The sequence below is a fragment of the Triticum dicoccoides genome, chromosome 6A, assembly GCF_002162155.2.
Source record: "Triticum dicoccoides isolate Atlit2015 ecotype Zavitan chromosome 6A, WEW_v2.0, whole genome shotgun sequence".
NCBI lineage: Eukaryota > Viridiplantae > Streptophyta > Magnoliopsida > Poales > Poaceae > Triticum > Triticum dicoccoides.
In genome coordinates, this window is record NC_041390.1 from 424,319,772 (window position 1) to 424,337,185 (window position 17,414).

At 49.2% G+C, this 17,414-nt stretch overlaps 1 protein-coding gene across 1 annotated transcript; it reads right to left on the reverse strand.

Moving 5' to 3' along the window:
- Positions 1–281: 281 nt before the first annotated feature.
- On the reverse strand, positions 282–3,528 carry LOC119317095 (40S ribosomal protein S11-like). Its single transcript, XM_037591493.1, has 7 exons — positions 3,387–3,528; positions 2,718–2,758; positions 2,522–2,625; positions 1,318–1,462; positions 1,147–1,236; positions 588–673; positions 282–498 (listed from the first exon to the last, which is right to left on the reverse strand). The coding sequence occupies exons 1-7, from the start codon at positions 3,396–3,398 to the stop codon at positions 353–355; spliced, it is 624 nt and encodes a 207-aa protein (XP_037447390.1). The 5' UTR covers positions 3,399–3,528; the 3' UTR covers positions 282–352.
- Positions 3,529–17,414: the final 13,886 nt, after the last annotated feature.

The window sequence follows — 17,414 nt, forward strand, 5'->3', positions numbered from 1 at the left end:
GGCCTCTGCACCGAAAGATGCATACGGCCATATTATCGGCGGGGGTCCGAAACCACGGCTCGCACGCTTGCGTACGCCAGTGTTCTGGAGCCACGGCTCGCTGTCCCGCTGCAACGAGTGAAACTCTGCCACGCCTGCGTACGTACGCCGTGTGAAAAGTTTCAATCTGCTGCTGGGAGGGGGCGCAACTCAACACGGAATGTTATCCGTGCAAGGTGTGATGTCCGGTGCCGAGCTCCCGACTATCATTCAGGGACAGACTTCCATCAACAACCGACAGATAGGATAAATCAGCACTTGCGTGCTGCAGCTTTGTTGGTCCTAGACATTACAGACTCGATTCAGATAAGAGTCACATGCAAGAAGCAAAAAACGAGTGATGTATATTAACGGGTAACCAGGTAACCGCATCAATAATCTTCACGAAGCACTCTGAACATAACTTCACTAAACCACTCACTCTTAGCTTGAAGTTTGGAGAACTCTTGAGATAAAACCCTAGTACAAACAGATGGCACAATATAGATGTAACTGTCAAAATTTAATGGTAAAAAAGTTTTGGATTCTGCTATGACTTGCTCACGCACCGGTGAACGCCTTCTTCACCGCACCACTCTTTGACCCTGCTGGGACCACCTTCAACACATTGAACCGCACCGTCTTGGACAGCGGCCTACATGGCATAATTGATTTAACTCAATTACTGGGTATCATAAACACGACAATGTAAGCTACTCCCTCCGTTCGGAATTACTTGTCGCAGAAATGGATGTATCTAGACGTATTTTAGTTCTAGATACATCCATTTTCGAGACAAGTAATTCCGAACGGAGGGAGTACATGTTTCAACCTTCACTCAGTCAGTGTGATGATGAGGTCATGACATGCCCCATTTAACCAAAAACATGTCCAATTTCACAGTTATCTGCTCCCTCTGTTCATAAATATAAGATGTTCTAACTTTTTCTGAATTGGATGTGTATAGACATGTTTTAGTGTGTTTGTTCACTCATTTCAGTTCGTACATAGTCCATACTGAAATATCCAAAACATTATACATTTGTGAATGGAGGGAGTAGCTAGCTAAGCTAATGTCTGTTAATGGTGTAAATGTGCATGTGTATTACACAAGTACATAACTTTTACCTGCACTGGCCAATGATCACGTGATCTCCTTCTCTCACACGGAAGCAAGGGGAAATGTGGGCAGGGATGTTGGAGTGCCTCTTCTCATACCTATTCACGAATATCACTATATTGCTTATGTTGCAACAACCCAAACAATTTAAACCCAATGAAGAAGATTGATTAGCTTGCCTCTGGTATTTTTTGACATAGTGAAGGTAGTTCCTACGAACAATGATGGTCCTGTTCATTTTAGCACTATGACATGTTCCAGCAATGATGCGACCTCTAACTGACACAGTGCCAGTGAATGGGCACTTCTTATCAATGTAGGTTCCTGCAACACAAGCCAGATTAAATACACGCATAGCTTGTGCAATGTATGGCTGAACTGGACAAACAATAATGACTAAGCACACTGACAAACCAAATGATATCAAAATTCAAACAAATTTTGTGACAAAGTTTATCATGAAGAAACTAATCGAACAAGATCCACTTGATTAACCTGGCAGTCGAAACAAAATTGAGCAAAGGTAGACTTGGCCAGCAGAAGTAAATGATAAATGTAGAAGTAAAACAAAAGTACTATTCTTGGTCAACATCGTAATTTAAAGAACAAATTATATTCATATGAAATCACGTAGATAAAGAAGAAGCAAAGGTCAAAGACAACTTCACGTATTAACAAGCACTGCCCTTTCTTTCTATTAGCATAAAAGAGAAGACCATAAAAACAAACAAACACTCTACAGTTTAAATGATGTCAGATGACACATCGCTAAAACAACTCAACAGTTCAAAGCCTTTCAGTTTGAAAAGAAAAGATTGTAGAACACAAGGCATAACACATCAGACAACAAAGGAGGAATTCAATATGAACTCCCTTATCAGGAAGGGAATCCTTAGCAGCAATAATGTGGGACCAGTGTAGACTGCAACTATTGGCTCTATACCATATTAAATTTGTGTGCCATACCAACAAAATGTATGTTTGACACAATATTTTCAAATACATTAGAGCACTGCCAAAAAAACAAACTGATGAAAAATATTTATAACACGAGCACAGTAGACTGCGGAATCTAAATGATATTTTAGAACAAGTATAAATGCTCACTGCACATCAACATCGCAAGTCATAACAGATAAACAACACTTAACTTGCCCAAGTTGCAGGCTATACTGATCTTTATGGTGTAGATAAAGTAAAAAAAGTATATCTAGCTAAACAGCATACAAACATAAGAAGAAGAAAATACTGAATAACGGTCACATGCTTCAGCAAGTCCATGAGTACAAGGCAATTAATAACATCCGATACTACAAAATGCACAAAGCAGCACACCATCTATGCTATCACATTACAATTGGGAAAAGGAATGACAGAACATACCCTCAATGGCTTCCTTGGGAGTCTTGAAACCAAGGCCAACACTCTTCCAGAACCTGCTGCCCTCCTTGCCAGGCTTATTATTCCCCTTTGTGGTCTTCTTTGAGCTATAATTGCACATCAAGTCATGATCACCAATTCAGGACACACGTTTTACCATCTTATACTTATATAATGAAAAAACAACAGTTCCTCGTACCAGAGGAACACCTTAGGCTGCTTCAGGAAAGCCTTCTCAGTCTGCAAAAACCAGCAAAACTGTTTAGGACATGTTGTTTGATTAAAGCCTGAGAATACCTAAACATCCTAACCATTTTGTCTAATATGGCTACCTTCTGACCAAGAAATATAGAACCAGTAGCGTGGCAAGCTTATCCAAGAACTTTAGCTTATTGACACATGGGCAATGGGGATTAGAGGGTGACAGAGAACAGAACAATAGCCTAACTTTCACAAGTTAATAGTATAAAAAATCCATCTACGGCAGAAACTGAAGAGTCCGCCTACAGAACATTGGAATTAGCAAATGCAAGGATGCAGTGATCAAACGTATATATGCCACTACGCCTACTATTTTGGAATGTCCAGTCTCAGTCACTTGGCGATAGGCGAAGCGAATGGACAATCCCAAATAGTAATAGTTTGTGCCATAATCAACGCTGGACTTCAATATTGCTCTACTTAACACCGAAAGTACCTACCGTGCTAGATCCAAATCTACTACGTATCAGACTAATCAATGGAAATTAGTTAAAATTTTCGTCAAAAAATAAAGTAATTTGACTCAAACGAATGTCCCAGAGAACTCGAATTAGGCAAACAAGAGAAAGTGAAGACGAAATTAAGTTGTAGGATCGACATAGCTGACCTGTTCTGCCATGGCTGATGCTCGAAGGCGATGGGGCCGACGGCGGCACGCGCTAGGCGGCGAGAGACGAGAGAAGGCGTAGCCAAGACAGAAACCCTACTCGTCTCGCTCGTTTATGGCAAATCAGATGGGCTCTTGTGGGCCTGGGTCTCAAGCTGGTTTCCCCAGTTGGGCTACTATTTTTTAGATGGTTGGCAATTTGCATTATCTCTTTCTCGTTGCCGGCATGTTCGCCTTCCAAACACGAAATCACTAGTGGAGGAGTACTTGTTGTAAAAATTACTCCAACTCCCCTGGTTGCGACAAGTGGCGCACATACAGCGCGTCACTTGTCGCAACCTATGAGTTTTATCTTTTTTTTTAGATATGTTTATTCAAAACGTTTTATCTCTCAAACTGTGCGTCCCAATCTCGAACCGCGACTAATCAAATTTATTCTTCATGATAGTTAGTCTTGAGAAGAGAGCCCCTCCCCCTCCACAGTGACCCGCGCCGCGTGCCACTCCGGCTGCGGCGGCCACCCCCGCCACCGCCTGCCTCTACGTAGGCGGCTCCCCACGACCTCATGGGCCGTCGCGCCACCCCCGCCACCGCCTGCCTCTACGTAGGCGGCTCCCCACGACCTCATGGGCCGTCGCCGCTCCCGCTCCTCACGGTCCCGCGGATCCGGCTATTCTTCAAGGTGCCTCTCATGCGACAGCACGGGATGGGGGACATCGGCCTCGGTGCCAGATCCAGCTAGGGTCTTTCCCTGCCATGCGGCTACGCCGGATCCCTCGCCTCCGCCGCGAATCCTGCTCCGGGGGGAGTGCTCCCGCGGACTGGCGTCCTTTTGCCCAGCAGATCCACCCGCGCTCCCACTCTTCGGGAAGCAGAGGCTCAAATCCATCGTGGTTTGTCCGTCCCCCCCCCACCCCCCGCTCCTCTTTCCTCTTCTGGAATGGACGGTGGGTGGACTGAGGTGCGCTCAAAGAAGCAGGCTAGGATCCAGCGCCGCCTCTCTGGCCCGTCGGACAATAGTGTGTGCCGGCGTCACTCTGCTGCTGGCACCTCGGCTCCCAACCCCGGCCGCGAGGCCTTCTTAAAGCGTTTCCATGGTCTTTGTTTTCGCTATCTCAGCTCGCTCCACCGCCGGAAAGACTGTAGAGACCCTCTCCGTTGCGTCATCTGCAAGCATATCCTGGACACTTTGGAAAGAAATGCCCACAAAATCCTAGAAACGGCGGCCCCGACAGATCAGATAAGAATGGGCTAGGCCCTCTCCAAGCTTCGGTGCCAGTCCGGGACCGGCTTCGCTTCCCCACCCCCCTCCCCCACCGCAGTTGCTCCATGCCCGCTCCGTCACCACCTCAGCCATGTCTGGGCAGGCCCGCTTCGCCCACATCGACCCGTCCCGCCGCCCACGCACCAGCCACAGTGTGGTCGTTTCCTCCCCGGCCTTGGACCACCAGGTGTTCGTCCTGCGCCAGCACGCGGTCACCCTCTCCACGGTGGAGGGGCCTGACGCAGCGAGTCCTCTGATGGTGGGGCACGCTCTCGAGGATCAACTGCGCGTCCCACCGCATCTGTTGCACGTCACGGCACACCACCCGGAGCACTCCTTCGTCTACTTCGAGCTCCCGGCGCTCCGCGACAACGCCGTGGCGAGGGGCTTCGTCACGGTGGATGGAGTGCGCTTCGTCATCAACCCCTGGCATGAAGATGATCATGCGGCGCTGCTCAACCTCTCCCTCCACGTGCGCATCATCGTCGAGAATCTCCCGATGTAATTCTGGTCCTTGGAGGGGGCGGAGGAGGCGCTGGGGAAGATGTGCTGCGTTGACCGCCTCGACAGCAGGACGCGCGAGCGCGACCACACCAAGCTCTTTGCCTGCTGGGTTTGGGTGTGGGATGTGGCGCACATCCCAACAACCCACACCCTGTGGGTGATGAAGCGCGGCGCTGGCCGCATCAAGGAGCTGCTGGGCTACTCCCCCCCTCCCCTGAGCGCAAGGTGGCGCCGCCGCCCGGCACGCGGCGGTACGACCTCCTCATCCATGTCGACAGGGTGGAGGACTGGGCGCCGCGCCACTCCCATCCCTCTTCCCACTCCGGTCAAAGCGGCATCCCTTCGTTGGACTCCGACGGCGGCGAGCGGCTGCCCTACACCGACTCCGGAGTGTGGTCGACGGGGGTGGAAGACGGGCAGGCGCATGGGCGCAGGAGCGTGCCCCGTGTGCTGTCCTCGGGCTGCCGCGACTTCTCCTCCGGCGATCATCACCGTGACCACGACAACAGCGACCAAGGCGACGGCGGTAACGGGCGGCGTTCCTGGTGCGACACCCTCCTCGGTAGGGGCTGCTCGAGCAAGGGAAAGGAGAAGGATCAAGGCGAGGGATCGTCCAGGTGGCGCAGTAGGACGCCGGTGCCTCGACACCACAGAGGCGCCACGCGGGGACACGGCAACTCCAGGCGTGAGCACGAGCCGGCGGCCCTGTCCTCCACCCCACCCGCCCCGCTGCGTTCGGCAACTCCACCTCCATCGCCCATCCCTGATCATGTCGCTGACTTCCTCGCGGGCCAGTCTGTCCCCACCCCGGCTCGCATGGACTGCATGCAACTCGAGCTCGACTCCTCCATCAAGGCCACTCTGGCGAAGCCTCTAGAGTTTGGTTCCACCTCTCTGCTCGCTTGTCGGTCCACGCCCTCCTCCGCCGTCCTGGAGGTGCAGGTCAATGCAGTCTCCAGCCAGGTTCAAGCCATGGGGATCGGGGAGGACGAGAACAGGGACCCGCAGCTCCTCTTCACTGGCACGGAGCCTGCGGTCCTTGGCCCTCTCCCGCCCCGCTCCAACCGCCGTTCCTCCACCCCTTCGAAGACACGCGCTGCTCCGACCCCGAGAAGGCAGAGTACCAGGCAGACGGCCTTGCACTCTACTGTGCCGGTGGCGCAGCGGGCTACGCTCAGGCTGATCCAGGAGCTGGGAACCCTGGGCCCAAAGGACAGGATGACAACGAGCGTCATGTCTGCCCTCATCAAGCGTTTCGATGAGCCTCTGTCATACAGTGACATCAAGGCCATCGCCAAGCTCACGGACCTGGACGAAGCTGCTCTTCGCATCGCCGCCACCATGCCTGGCTCTGCTGTTGCGCCCAAGGAGGTCGATGTTTGATTATGTTAGCTTTATCAATAGTTAGGCTCCGCAGACGGCCAGCCTTAAGCTGGTTAGAGTTAGGGATGTTGATGTTGTGCTGTGTTAGTGTTAGTGTAGTGGCTAAGATAGTTAGACGACGACATGATTTTGGGACTATTGGTGGATGTTGCCGCCCCCCTGGTAGTTGGATTGTGTACCACCTGTTTCTTCGTAATATTATTCAGTTTGCAGAGCAATCTGGTTTTCCTGATGAGTAACCACAACCCAACAATTATGTCATGGAATGTTAGAGGCCTTAACGCGCCTGCAAGATGCACTGCTGTAAATGAGGTGGTTTCGGCCAACAAAATAGGCATTCTTTGTCTGCAGGAAACAAAGATCGAGCAGTGGTCTCCGGAGCTGGCCAGAGAGATTGGTGGTTCAACCCTGGAAGGATGTGCAGTTCTGCCTACAGTAGGATCAAGAGGAGGACTGACCATCTTCTGGGACAAGTCAGTTTTGAAATTCAAACACAAGTTGATGGCCAATTCTCTCTGATGGCCAAAGTGACGTCGCGATCTTCGACAGACACATATTGGCTCACAAATGTTTATGGCCCGGTGGAGGACACACAAAAAGAAAATTTCTTTCATGAGATGTCTGCCGCTGCTCCTCTGGCTAATCAACCTTGGCTCATTTGTGGAGACTTCAACAACATATATGAGGCCAGGGACAAGAGCAACTGCAAGATCAACAGGCGTATGATGGGGAAGTTTAGAAATGTGATTGATTTCGCGGGCCTAAAGGAAATCAAATGCAAAAACAGAAAGTATACTTGGTCAAATGAGCGAGTTCAGCCAACAATGTGCAGCATTGACAAATTTTTTTGTAACATGACTTGGGAGATGGATCTTCAGGAGTATCTGCTGATGGCAGCATCAACCTCCATCTTCGATCACTGTCCCCTGGTTCTGGCTTGCGCGGCTGCCCCTCCAAGGAAAGCAAAGTTTAGATACGAGCATTTCTGGCCAAAATTCCCACGATTTCAGGAAACAGTGCAGAGGGCCTGGCAAAGGCCGATTAATCACAGTTGCCCCTACGGCCGCCTCAAAATCAAAATGAAGAGGGTGGCAGCGGATCTCAAGGTGTGGAGCAAATCTCTCTTCACTAATGCACGCCTGAAATTGCACATTGCATCAGAAGTGGTACTCAGGTTGGACATGGCCAAAGAGAACAGGCAGCTCACCACACAGGAGTTCAGGCTTCGCAAGCTGCTTAAGCAGAGGATTCTTGGCTTCGCGGCCATTGAGCGAACAAGGAAGCGTCAGGCCTCTCGCATTACATGGCTGCGCACTGGAGACACGAGCAAAAAACTCTTTCATGCCAGGCTGATCTCCAGAAGATGGAAAAACTACGTGCATTCGCTGCACCAAGGGAATCACATCGCTTTGGCTCACGAGGATAAAGCGCATCTCATCCATGAGCACTTCTCCGGGCTACTTGGAACAAGAAAGAATCGGTCCAACACCATCAAATTGGGCAATGCTCAATATTCCACAGGTCCAAGGGGACACCCTAGATTTGCCTTTCACTGAGGGAGAGGTGTGGAATGCCATCAAGGCCTCGGCTGTGGAGAAGTCACCAGGCCCGGACGGGTTTTCGGGAGGGTTTTTCATATCATGCTGGTCGATCATCAAAGAGGATGTTATGAGGGTTTTTGAGAAATTCTACCACCTAGACAGAACAAATGCAGAATCAATCAACACGGCTATGATCGCACTTCTCCCAAAGAAAAACGGAGCATCGGAGATTGGTCACTATCGACCGATAAGCCTGATTCATTCCATAGGAAAATTATTGGCAAAAGTCCTAGCCCTACGTTTAGCTGGGGTTCTCCGGGATATTGTGTCGCCAGCTCAAAGTGTGTTTCAGAGGAAGAAAAGCATTCAGGATTCCTTTCTGGACGTACAGAACTATGTCCGCTCCCTGCACCGCAACAAAAAACCAGCGCTCCTGATCAAGATCGACATAGCTAGGGCCTTCGACTCGGTAGCATGGGATTATCTGTTAGAGCTTCTTCAAAGGTTAGGTTTTAGCGCTCAATGGTGTGACTGGATTGCCATTCTCCGGTCCTCGTCCTCGTCGTCATGCCTCCTAAACGGAGTGCCTGGGAAGATATTCGAGCACGCGTGTGGCCTTCGCCAGGGTGACCCACTATCACCGCTGCTGTTCATCTTAATAGTCGACCCGCTTCATCGTCTTCTTCTAGCGGCAACTGAGCAGGGCATCCTCGCCCCCCTCCCTAATCGTAGAATCACTTCAAGAGTTAGTCTATACGCCGACAACGTGATCCTCTTCGCGAACCCTATCAGGCAGGAGTTTGACAATCTGATGCACATCATGACTCTCTTCGGCAACGCCACGGGGCTCAGGATAAATCCTGACAAAACTTATGTCGCCCTGATACGCTACGACGACCTCGATCTGCAACATGTGCTTCATAGTTTTACTGGGAAGGTTGTAGGTTTCCCCATGACGTATTTAGGTCTCCCAATAACCATCTCCAGACTACATATAGTGCACCTGCAGTTCATCCTAGATAGAATATGTGCACGCCTCACGGGCTGGAAAGGCCGGCTTCTGTCAATCGTCGGCCGAAGGGTTTTGGTCAGAAGCGTTCTGACGGCATTACCGACGTACGCACTCACCGTTCTCAGGGCGCCATTAAAATTCTTCAAAGACATTGACAAGGTGCACCGGTGTTTTCTCTGGACGGGGGATGAGGAGCTGTCCGGTGGGAAATGCAAAGTGAGCTGGACACAAGTGTGCTCGCCGGTGCAACATGGAGGTTTGGGCATCCTGAATCTGATCAAATTCAGCCGTGCTCTTCGGCTAAGGTGGCTATGGCTCTCCTGGCAGCAACCTCGCCGGACGTGGGTTGGCACCCCGGTGCCATGCGATGAGAAAGATCACAAACTGTTCAACCAGGCAACGAGAGTCGCAATCGGCGATGGCGCGACGACATCCTTCTGGCAAAATCATTGGCTGGAAGTTGGGCCTCTCAGGCAAGTTTTCCCAACTCTGTACGCGCACTCGTGCCGTAAGAACAGGTTTGTGGCTGCTGCCCTCGCAGATCACACCTGGGTTAAGGACCTCAGACATGGTGACCGATCAGTGATCGTCATAGAGTTTCTCTCCCTTCGGCGGCTGCTGGTGGCACAAAATGTGATCCTCACAGCAGGAAAAAATGATACGATCACATGGATAGGGGGCAACTCAGGTCAGTACTCGGCGAGCTTGGCCTACAACATGCAGTTTCAAGAACCCACAAGAAAAGATCTCTGCTCCGCCATTTGGAAACCTTGGGTGCTCGGGAAGATGAAGATCTTCTCTTGGCTGCTACATCTTGATCGCCTGTGGTGCAACGACAGACTTCAGCGCCGAGGTTGGGCAAATGGATATTTCTGCCCCCTGTGCATCCGTCATCTAGAAACATCGGTGCACCTCTTCTGGGAGTGCCCCTTGGCCTTGGAGATTCTGAGGCGGACGACGACTTGGAATGGTTGTAGCCCTTTAAACAGTGATCTCTGGAGCAACACCGGCAGTTCAACACAAAGAGTGCAACTATGCCTGCTAAATTTTGCAGATGAGAAGACACGAAAGGTCGCGGCCTCAATCATCATGCTCACCTGCTGGGAAATCTGGAGGGAGAGTAACGCTTGCATTTTCAAGGGAAAAACTGCATCCCCTGACGATATCTTTAGATGTGTCACACAAAGTTTAGAGATCTAGAGCATTGCAGGGCCAAATAGCTTAGCACGCCTTCTCGGGCCCCCTTCTGGGAGAATTTAGTTTTTTCTCTTTTTGGCCTTCAGGCAGGCTTTTGCCAAAAAACATTATGTATTTGTTTTCCTCTTCTCCTCTGCTAAATCAATGACAAGCCAGCGATGCTGGATCTTTCAAAAAAATCTCGAACCGCTTTCACCGTTGGATTCCTCGTCTCGAGATCTTCAAAACTAGATCCCATGTTGATAGGTTTTGACAAAAAATTCACGAAAAAAACCGGACAAAAAAACCAAACCGGGAGCACGAGTTTTTTCCCTTTTCAAAAGAGGCACGCCCGTGCCTCTCACGAAATCACAACTGTGCCTCTCGCGGAAGAAAACCCATGAATCTTGCGAAAGGAAAAAAAAAGAGAAAACACATTGTTCCGTTTCCGAGGAGGCACGGCCGTGACTCTCGCTAAAGCACAACTGTGCCTCTCGTGGAAGCAAAACCGTGACTCTCGTGAAAGGAAAAAAAATAGAAACCGTGTTTTTTTCATTTCCGAGGGGCACGGCCGTGACTCTCACGGAAGCAAAACCGTGACTCTCGCGAAAGGAAAAAAACAAAAAACACATTTTTGTCATTTCTGAGAGGCACAGCCGTGGCTCTCGCGAAAGAAAAATCGTGCCTCTCGCGGAAGTAAATTCGTGACTCTCTCGAAAGGAAAAAACGTATTTTTTCAAGCAAACCTTTTTTAAAAAATTTCTTATCGAAAAGCTAAGGCAGACTGGTGGAAAACCAAAACACCGAAAAAACCCAGAAAAGAACCGTTTAAAAAGCCAAAAAAAGCGTGCAGAAAATAAAAAGCAAAATTCAGAGGAAGCGCCCAGAGCGCGACACGTAGCGAATGGCTGAGAGCACGCCAAGTGGCGCTAATCATTGCGAGGCTCCCGAAGGAGCGCCCGTTAACTAGTTGCTCTCCTATGAACATGGTAGTTGAATAAAGTGGAACGATGTTTACCTAAAAACTTGTTTCATATTTAATATTTCATTAGTTTTCAGTTCATTTATTTACTTTTATCTATAATTATGTCATTTATGTGAACAGAACCGAGCGGAGCTGGGGGTGGTGACCGCTCGGATGCCGCGGGAGGACAGGGAGGTGAGGGAGCGCCTCAAGGCCGAGGCCGCCGCCGAGGCCTACATGTATGAGCTCCGCTAGCAGTACCCAGAGCTAGTGGAGGCGAAGCGGGCAATCTTCACCATCAATGACGACCAACTTATCGTCATTGGGTGGCAATGACGACGGCAACACGGGCGGCGAGGAGGGCGGCAACACGGGCGGCGAGGTGGGCCACAACGACGAGATCGATGTCGAGGAGTGGCGGAGTGTCTCCGGACGATAATGACGACGACACCAGCCCGGATACAGCTCTCACCGAAGTTGGCCTCACCCGGAAGAATTGGCTCGACCTCCACTTCGGTCGAAACTAGTTTAAGTTTAGTTTTAGTTTAAATTTATGTGTAATGTTTGGTTCCGAGAACTTTGTGTGTTGAACTTATGTTTAAATGCATCATCTTTTGGTTTAAATTTGATTGAATTTGTGCAAATTTAGTTATACACCACTAACTTTAGGGGATTGGCTAGGTGCGGCGAAATTTTAATGGAGCATATATACTCCACTAAGGTATATACTCCGCTAACTTTTAAGGGATGCAATCGTCTTGTTATTAACTTGGACAATATGGAATTGATTGACACAATGAAGAATGGAGGACACTCGGCAGGAGCGGCGGCTGTAGTCTTCGATGATTTTTATCTTTTGGCTTCTGATTTTTCCCTTCATAGTTTTGAACATTGTACTAGGGAAGAAAATAAGGTAGCTCATAAAATTGCTAGGCTAGCAAGAAATTTAAAAGGGATTGGTTCGAGGAGCCAATGAATGATATTATACCTTTTCTTGCAGACGATGTAACGATTATCTCTAACCAATAAAGTTGAAGTTTTCTTTAAAAAAAGAATCGGTTAGAAATGCCCTTAAGCATGTTAGGGCATCTCGAAGGCGGACCTGCAAACCGCTCGCATCCATTCGGTCCGCGTTGTCCGGGTAGCGGAAGCCATCCAACGCCGACCAGTACCGGTCCATGACGCGATCTGGACGCGATTTCTCCCGCAAACCGGAGACAAAAGTGGGGGAGGTTTGCGAGAGTCCAGATCGATCCCATGCCCGTTTCTGACCACCCTGGCCCACCAAAAAATCCTCCCACCTCCGGCACGTGCATCTCTCTCGGCACCAGCTGCACGCATTAATGCCGCTGTAAGCGCGCCACTGCGCATTAAAGGCGGCTCAGGGCAGATGTGACCTCTCACTGCCTCCACCATTGAAGCGGCTCACCGGTCGAGGGCGCCGCCCGTTACATGCCTGGCTGAACACGCCTCCTCGCCGCATTCATACGCCTCCATTAAACCCGTGTTAAAGCCGAGAACCCTACTTTGGCCACACATCCGTTCATGAGCGGGACGACATTAAACACAATGATGTTCGAGCTCCTCCCATTCGCCCTCTATTTAAATGAGGCCAGACACCGGGCAAGAATCATGCCCCACCGCCGCTCCCCACATCTCCTCCTTTAGCACTCTTCTGATGGCTTCCGAAGAGCAGCTCTCCGGGATACAAGCCGGTTGGGTGACCCGCCGAGCTCGTCGGATACAAGCAAGGCAGCTTGCTGCTCCACCTCCCGCACCTGACCCGATGGAGCAACTATTGGGGAACGCGGTATTTCAAAATTTTCCTACGATCACGCAAGATCTATCTAGGATATGCATAGCAACGAGAGGGGAGAGTGTGTCTACGTACCCTCATAGATCGAAAGCGGAAGCGTTTAATAACGCGGTTGGTGTAGTCGAACGTCTTCGCGATCCAACCGATCCAAGCACCGAACGTACAACACCTCCGCGTTCACCACACGTTCAGCTCGGTGAAGTCCCTCAAACTCTTGATCCAGTTGAGGTCGAGGGAGAGTTCCATCAGCACGACGGTGTGGCGACGACGATGATGAAGTTCACCAGTGTAGCGCTTCGCCTAAGCACTACGACGATATGACCGAGGTGTGTAACTGTGGAGGGGGGCACCGCACATGGCTAAGAGAAACTTGTGTGTCCTTTGGGGTGCCCCCCTCCCACGTATATAAAGGGGGGAGGAGGAGGAGGCTGGCCCAGAGGGGGCGCGCACAATGGAGAGTCCAACTAGGATTCCCAATCCTAGTTGGAGTCCCCTTCCATCCAAGAGAGGGAGAAGGAGGGAATGAGGAAGAGGAGAGAAGGAAGGAGGGGGCGCCGCCCCCTCTCCTTGTCCAATTCAGACTGGGCAGGGGGGCGCCACCTCTGGCCGGCCCTCTCTCTTCTCCACTAAGGCCCATGATGGCCGATTAACTTCCCCGGGGGGTCCGGTAACCCCCGGTACTCCGAAACTTATCCGAAACGACCCGAACCATTCCGGTGTCCGAATGTAGCCTTCCAATATATGAATATTTATGCCTTGACCATTTCGAGACTCCTCTTCATGTCCGTGATCTCATCCGGGACTCCGAACAAACTTCGGTTCATCAAAACACGAAACTCATAATTCAAATCACCATCGAACGTTAAGCGTGCGGACCCTACGGGTTCGAGAACTATGTAGACATGACCGAGACACATCTTCAGTCAATAACCAATAGTGGAACCTAGATGCTCATATTGGTTCCCACATATTCTACGAAGATCTTTATCGGTCAAACCGCATAACATCATACGTTGTTCCCTTTGTCATCAGTATGTTACTTGCCCGAGATTCGATCGTCGGTATCATCATACCTAGTTCAATCTCATTACTGGCAAGTCTCTTTACTCGTTCTGTAATGCATCATCCTGTGGCTAACTCATTAGTCACATTGCTTGCAAGGCTCATAGTGATGTGCATTACCGAGAGGGCCCAGAGATACCTCTCCGATACATGGAGTGAAAAATCCTAATCTCGATCTATGCCAACTCAACAAACACCATCGGAGACATCTGTAGAGCATCTTTATAATCACGCAGTTACTTTGTGACATTTGATAGCACACAAGGTGTTCCTCCGGTATTCGGGAGTTGCATAATCTCATAGTCTAGGGAACATGTATAAGTCATGAAGAAAGCAATAGCATAAAAACTAAACGATCATTATGCTAAGCTAACGGATGGGTCTTGTCCATCACATCATTCTCTAATGATGTGATCCCGTTCATCAAATGACAACACATGTCTATGGTCAGGAAACTTAACCATCTTTAAGTAACGAGCTATTCTAGTAGAGGCATACTAGGGACACTCTGTTTATCTATGTATTCACACATGTACTAAGTTTCCGGTTAATACAATTCTAGCATGAATAATAAACATTTATCATGATATAAGGAAATATAAATAACAACTTTATTATTGCCTCTAGGGCATATTTCCTTCAGTCTCCCACTTGCACTAGAGTCAATAATCTAGATTACATAGTAATGATTCTAACACCCATGGAGTCTTGGTGCTGATCATGTTTTGCTCGTGAGAGAGGCTTAGTCAATGGGTCTGCAACATTCAGATCCGTATGTATCTTGCAAATCTCTATGACTCCCTCCTTGACTTGATCGCAGATCGAATTGAAGCATCTCTTGAAGTGCTTGGTTCTCTTGTGAAATTTGGATTCCTTTGCCAAGGCAAATGCACCAGTATTGTCACAAAAGATTTTCATTGGACCCGATGAACTAGGTATTTCACCTAGATCGGATTCCGAAGCAGCTATGTACTCCGCTTCACACGTAGATCCCGCCACGACGCTTTGCTTAGAACTGCACCAACTAACAACTCCACCATTCAATAAAAATAAAATACATATCTGGTTTGTGACTTGGAGTCATCCAGATCAATGTCAAAGCTTGCATCGATGTAACCGTTTACGACGAGCTCTTTGTCACCTCCATAAACGAGAAACATATCCTTAGTCCTTTTCAGGTATTTTAGGATGTTCTTGACCGCTGTCCAGTGATCCACTCCTGGATTACTTTGGTACCTCCCTGCTAAACTAATAGCAAGGCACACATCAGGTCTGGTACACAGCATTGCATACATGATAGAACCTATGGCTGAGGCATAGGGAATGGCTTTTATTTTCTCTCTATCTTTTGCAGTGGTCGTGCATTGAGTCTGACTCAACTTCACACCTTGCAACACATGTAAAAACCCTTTCTTTAACTGATCCATTTTGAACTTCTTCAAAAATTTATCAAGGTATGTGCTTTGTGAAAGTCCACTTAAGCATCTTGATCTATCTCTATAGATCTTGATGCCCAATATATAAGCAGCTTCACCGAGGTCTTTCACTAAAAAAATTCTTATTCAAGTATCCTTTTATGCTATTCAGAAATTCAATATCATTTTTGATTAAAAATATGCCATCCACATATAATATCAGAAATTCTACAGAGCTCCCACTCACTTTCTTGTAAATACGGTCTTCTCCAAAAGTCTGTATAAAACCATATGCTTTGGTCACACAATCAAAGCGTATATTCCAACTCCGAGAGGCTTGCACCAGTCCATAAATGGATCGCTGGAGCTTGCACACTTTGTTAGCACCTTTGGGATCGAAAAAACCTTCTGGTTGCATCATATACAACTCTTCTTTAAGATATCCATTAAGGAATGCAGTTTTGACATCCATTTGCCAACATGATGCGGACAAACTTAAGCATCGCTACGGGTGAGAAGGTCTCATCATAGTCAACTCCTTGAACTTGTTGAAAACCTTTCGCAACAAGTCGAGCTTTGTAGACAGTAACATTACCGTCATCATCAGTCTTCTTCTCGAAGATCCATTTATTCTCTATTGCTTGCCGATAAACGGGCAAGTCAACCAAAGTCCATACTTTTTTCTCATACATGGATCCCATCTTAGATTTCATGGCCTCAAGCCATTTCACGGAATCTGGGCTCATCATCACTTCCTCATAGTTCGTAGGTTCGTCATGGTCAAGTAACATGACCACCAGAACAGGATTACCGTACCACTCTGGTGCAGATCTTGCTCTGGTTGACCTACGAGGTTCGGTAGTAACTTGATCAGAAGTTTCATGATCATCATCATTAGCTTCCTCACTAATCGGTGTAGGAATCACTGGAACTGATTTTTGTGATGTACTACTTTCCAATAAGGGAGAAGGTACAATTACCTCATCAAGTACTTCTTTACTCCCGATGACCCACAAGTGTAGGGGATCTATCGTTGTAACACCCCGAATGTGACTTTCCCAATTTGTACTCCAACTCTTGCCGTTTCCGGCTTTAAGTTATTTTATTTCCTCGGGTTCGGGTCTTTGTCTCCGTGTGTTGTTATCGTTGTCATGCATCTCATATCATGTCATCATGTGCATTGCATTTGCTTACGAGTTCATCTCATGCATTCGAGCATTTTTCCCGTTGTCCGTTTTGCATTTCGGTGCTTCGTTCTCCTCCGGTGGTCATTTCTACCTTTCTTTCGTGTGTGGGGATTAAACATTTCCGGATAGTACCGAGACTTGCCAAGTGGCCTTGGTTTACTACCGGTAGACCGCCTGTCAAGTTTCGTATCATTTGGACTTCGTTTGATGCTCCAACGGTTAACCGAGGGACCGAAAAGGCCTCCTGTGTGTTGCAGCCCAACACCCCTCCAAGTTGGCCCAAAACCCACCTAAACCCTCTCCATCATCTAGAGCGATCGATCACGACCGCGTGGCCGAAAACCGCACCTCATTTGGAGTCTCCTAGCTCCCTCTACCTATTAATAGGCATCTCCCCCGAAATTTCGGATCAAACCCTAGATCCCTCTCCCCTCCGCGCGGCCGGACATGTGCGCCTACCGCCGGACGAAAAATCCCGCCGCCGCCGCCACGTGGCATCACGCCATTTGCCCGCGCCCGCGCCCCACATCGCCGGCCCGCCGAGCCCGGGTTGGGCCCCCGCGAGGCCCAGCCGCACCGCCACCCGCGCCTGCTTCCTCCTCACCACCCGGTGCCACCCCTCCGCCGCACCGCCGCACTCTTCCCTCGCCGGCTGGCGTGCCTCCCCGACGCCGGCGACCGCCGCCTCTACCTCCTGGCTCGCC

What these genes read in the sequence shown, in the direction of transcription:
- LOC119317095 (XM_037591493.1), bottom strand. An exon ending in GTGATCATTGGCCAGTGCAG is followed by an intron (nt 674 to 1,146) that starts GTAAAAGTTATG and finishes TATGCCATGTAG; the next exon opens with GCCGCTGTCCAAGACGGTGC. An exon ending in GGTGAAGAAGGCGTTCACCG is followed by an intron (nt 499 to 587) that starts GTGCGTGAGCAA and finishes TGTTTGTACTAG; the next exon opens with GGTTTTATCTCAAGAGTTCT.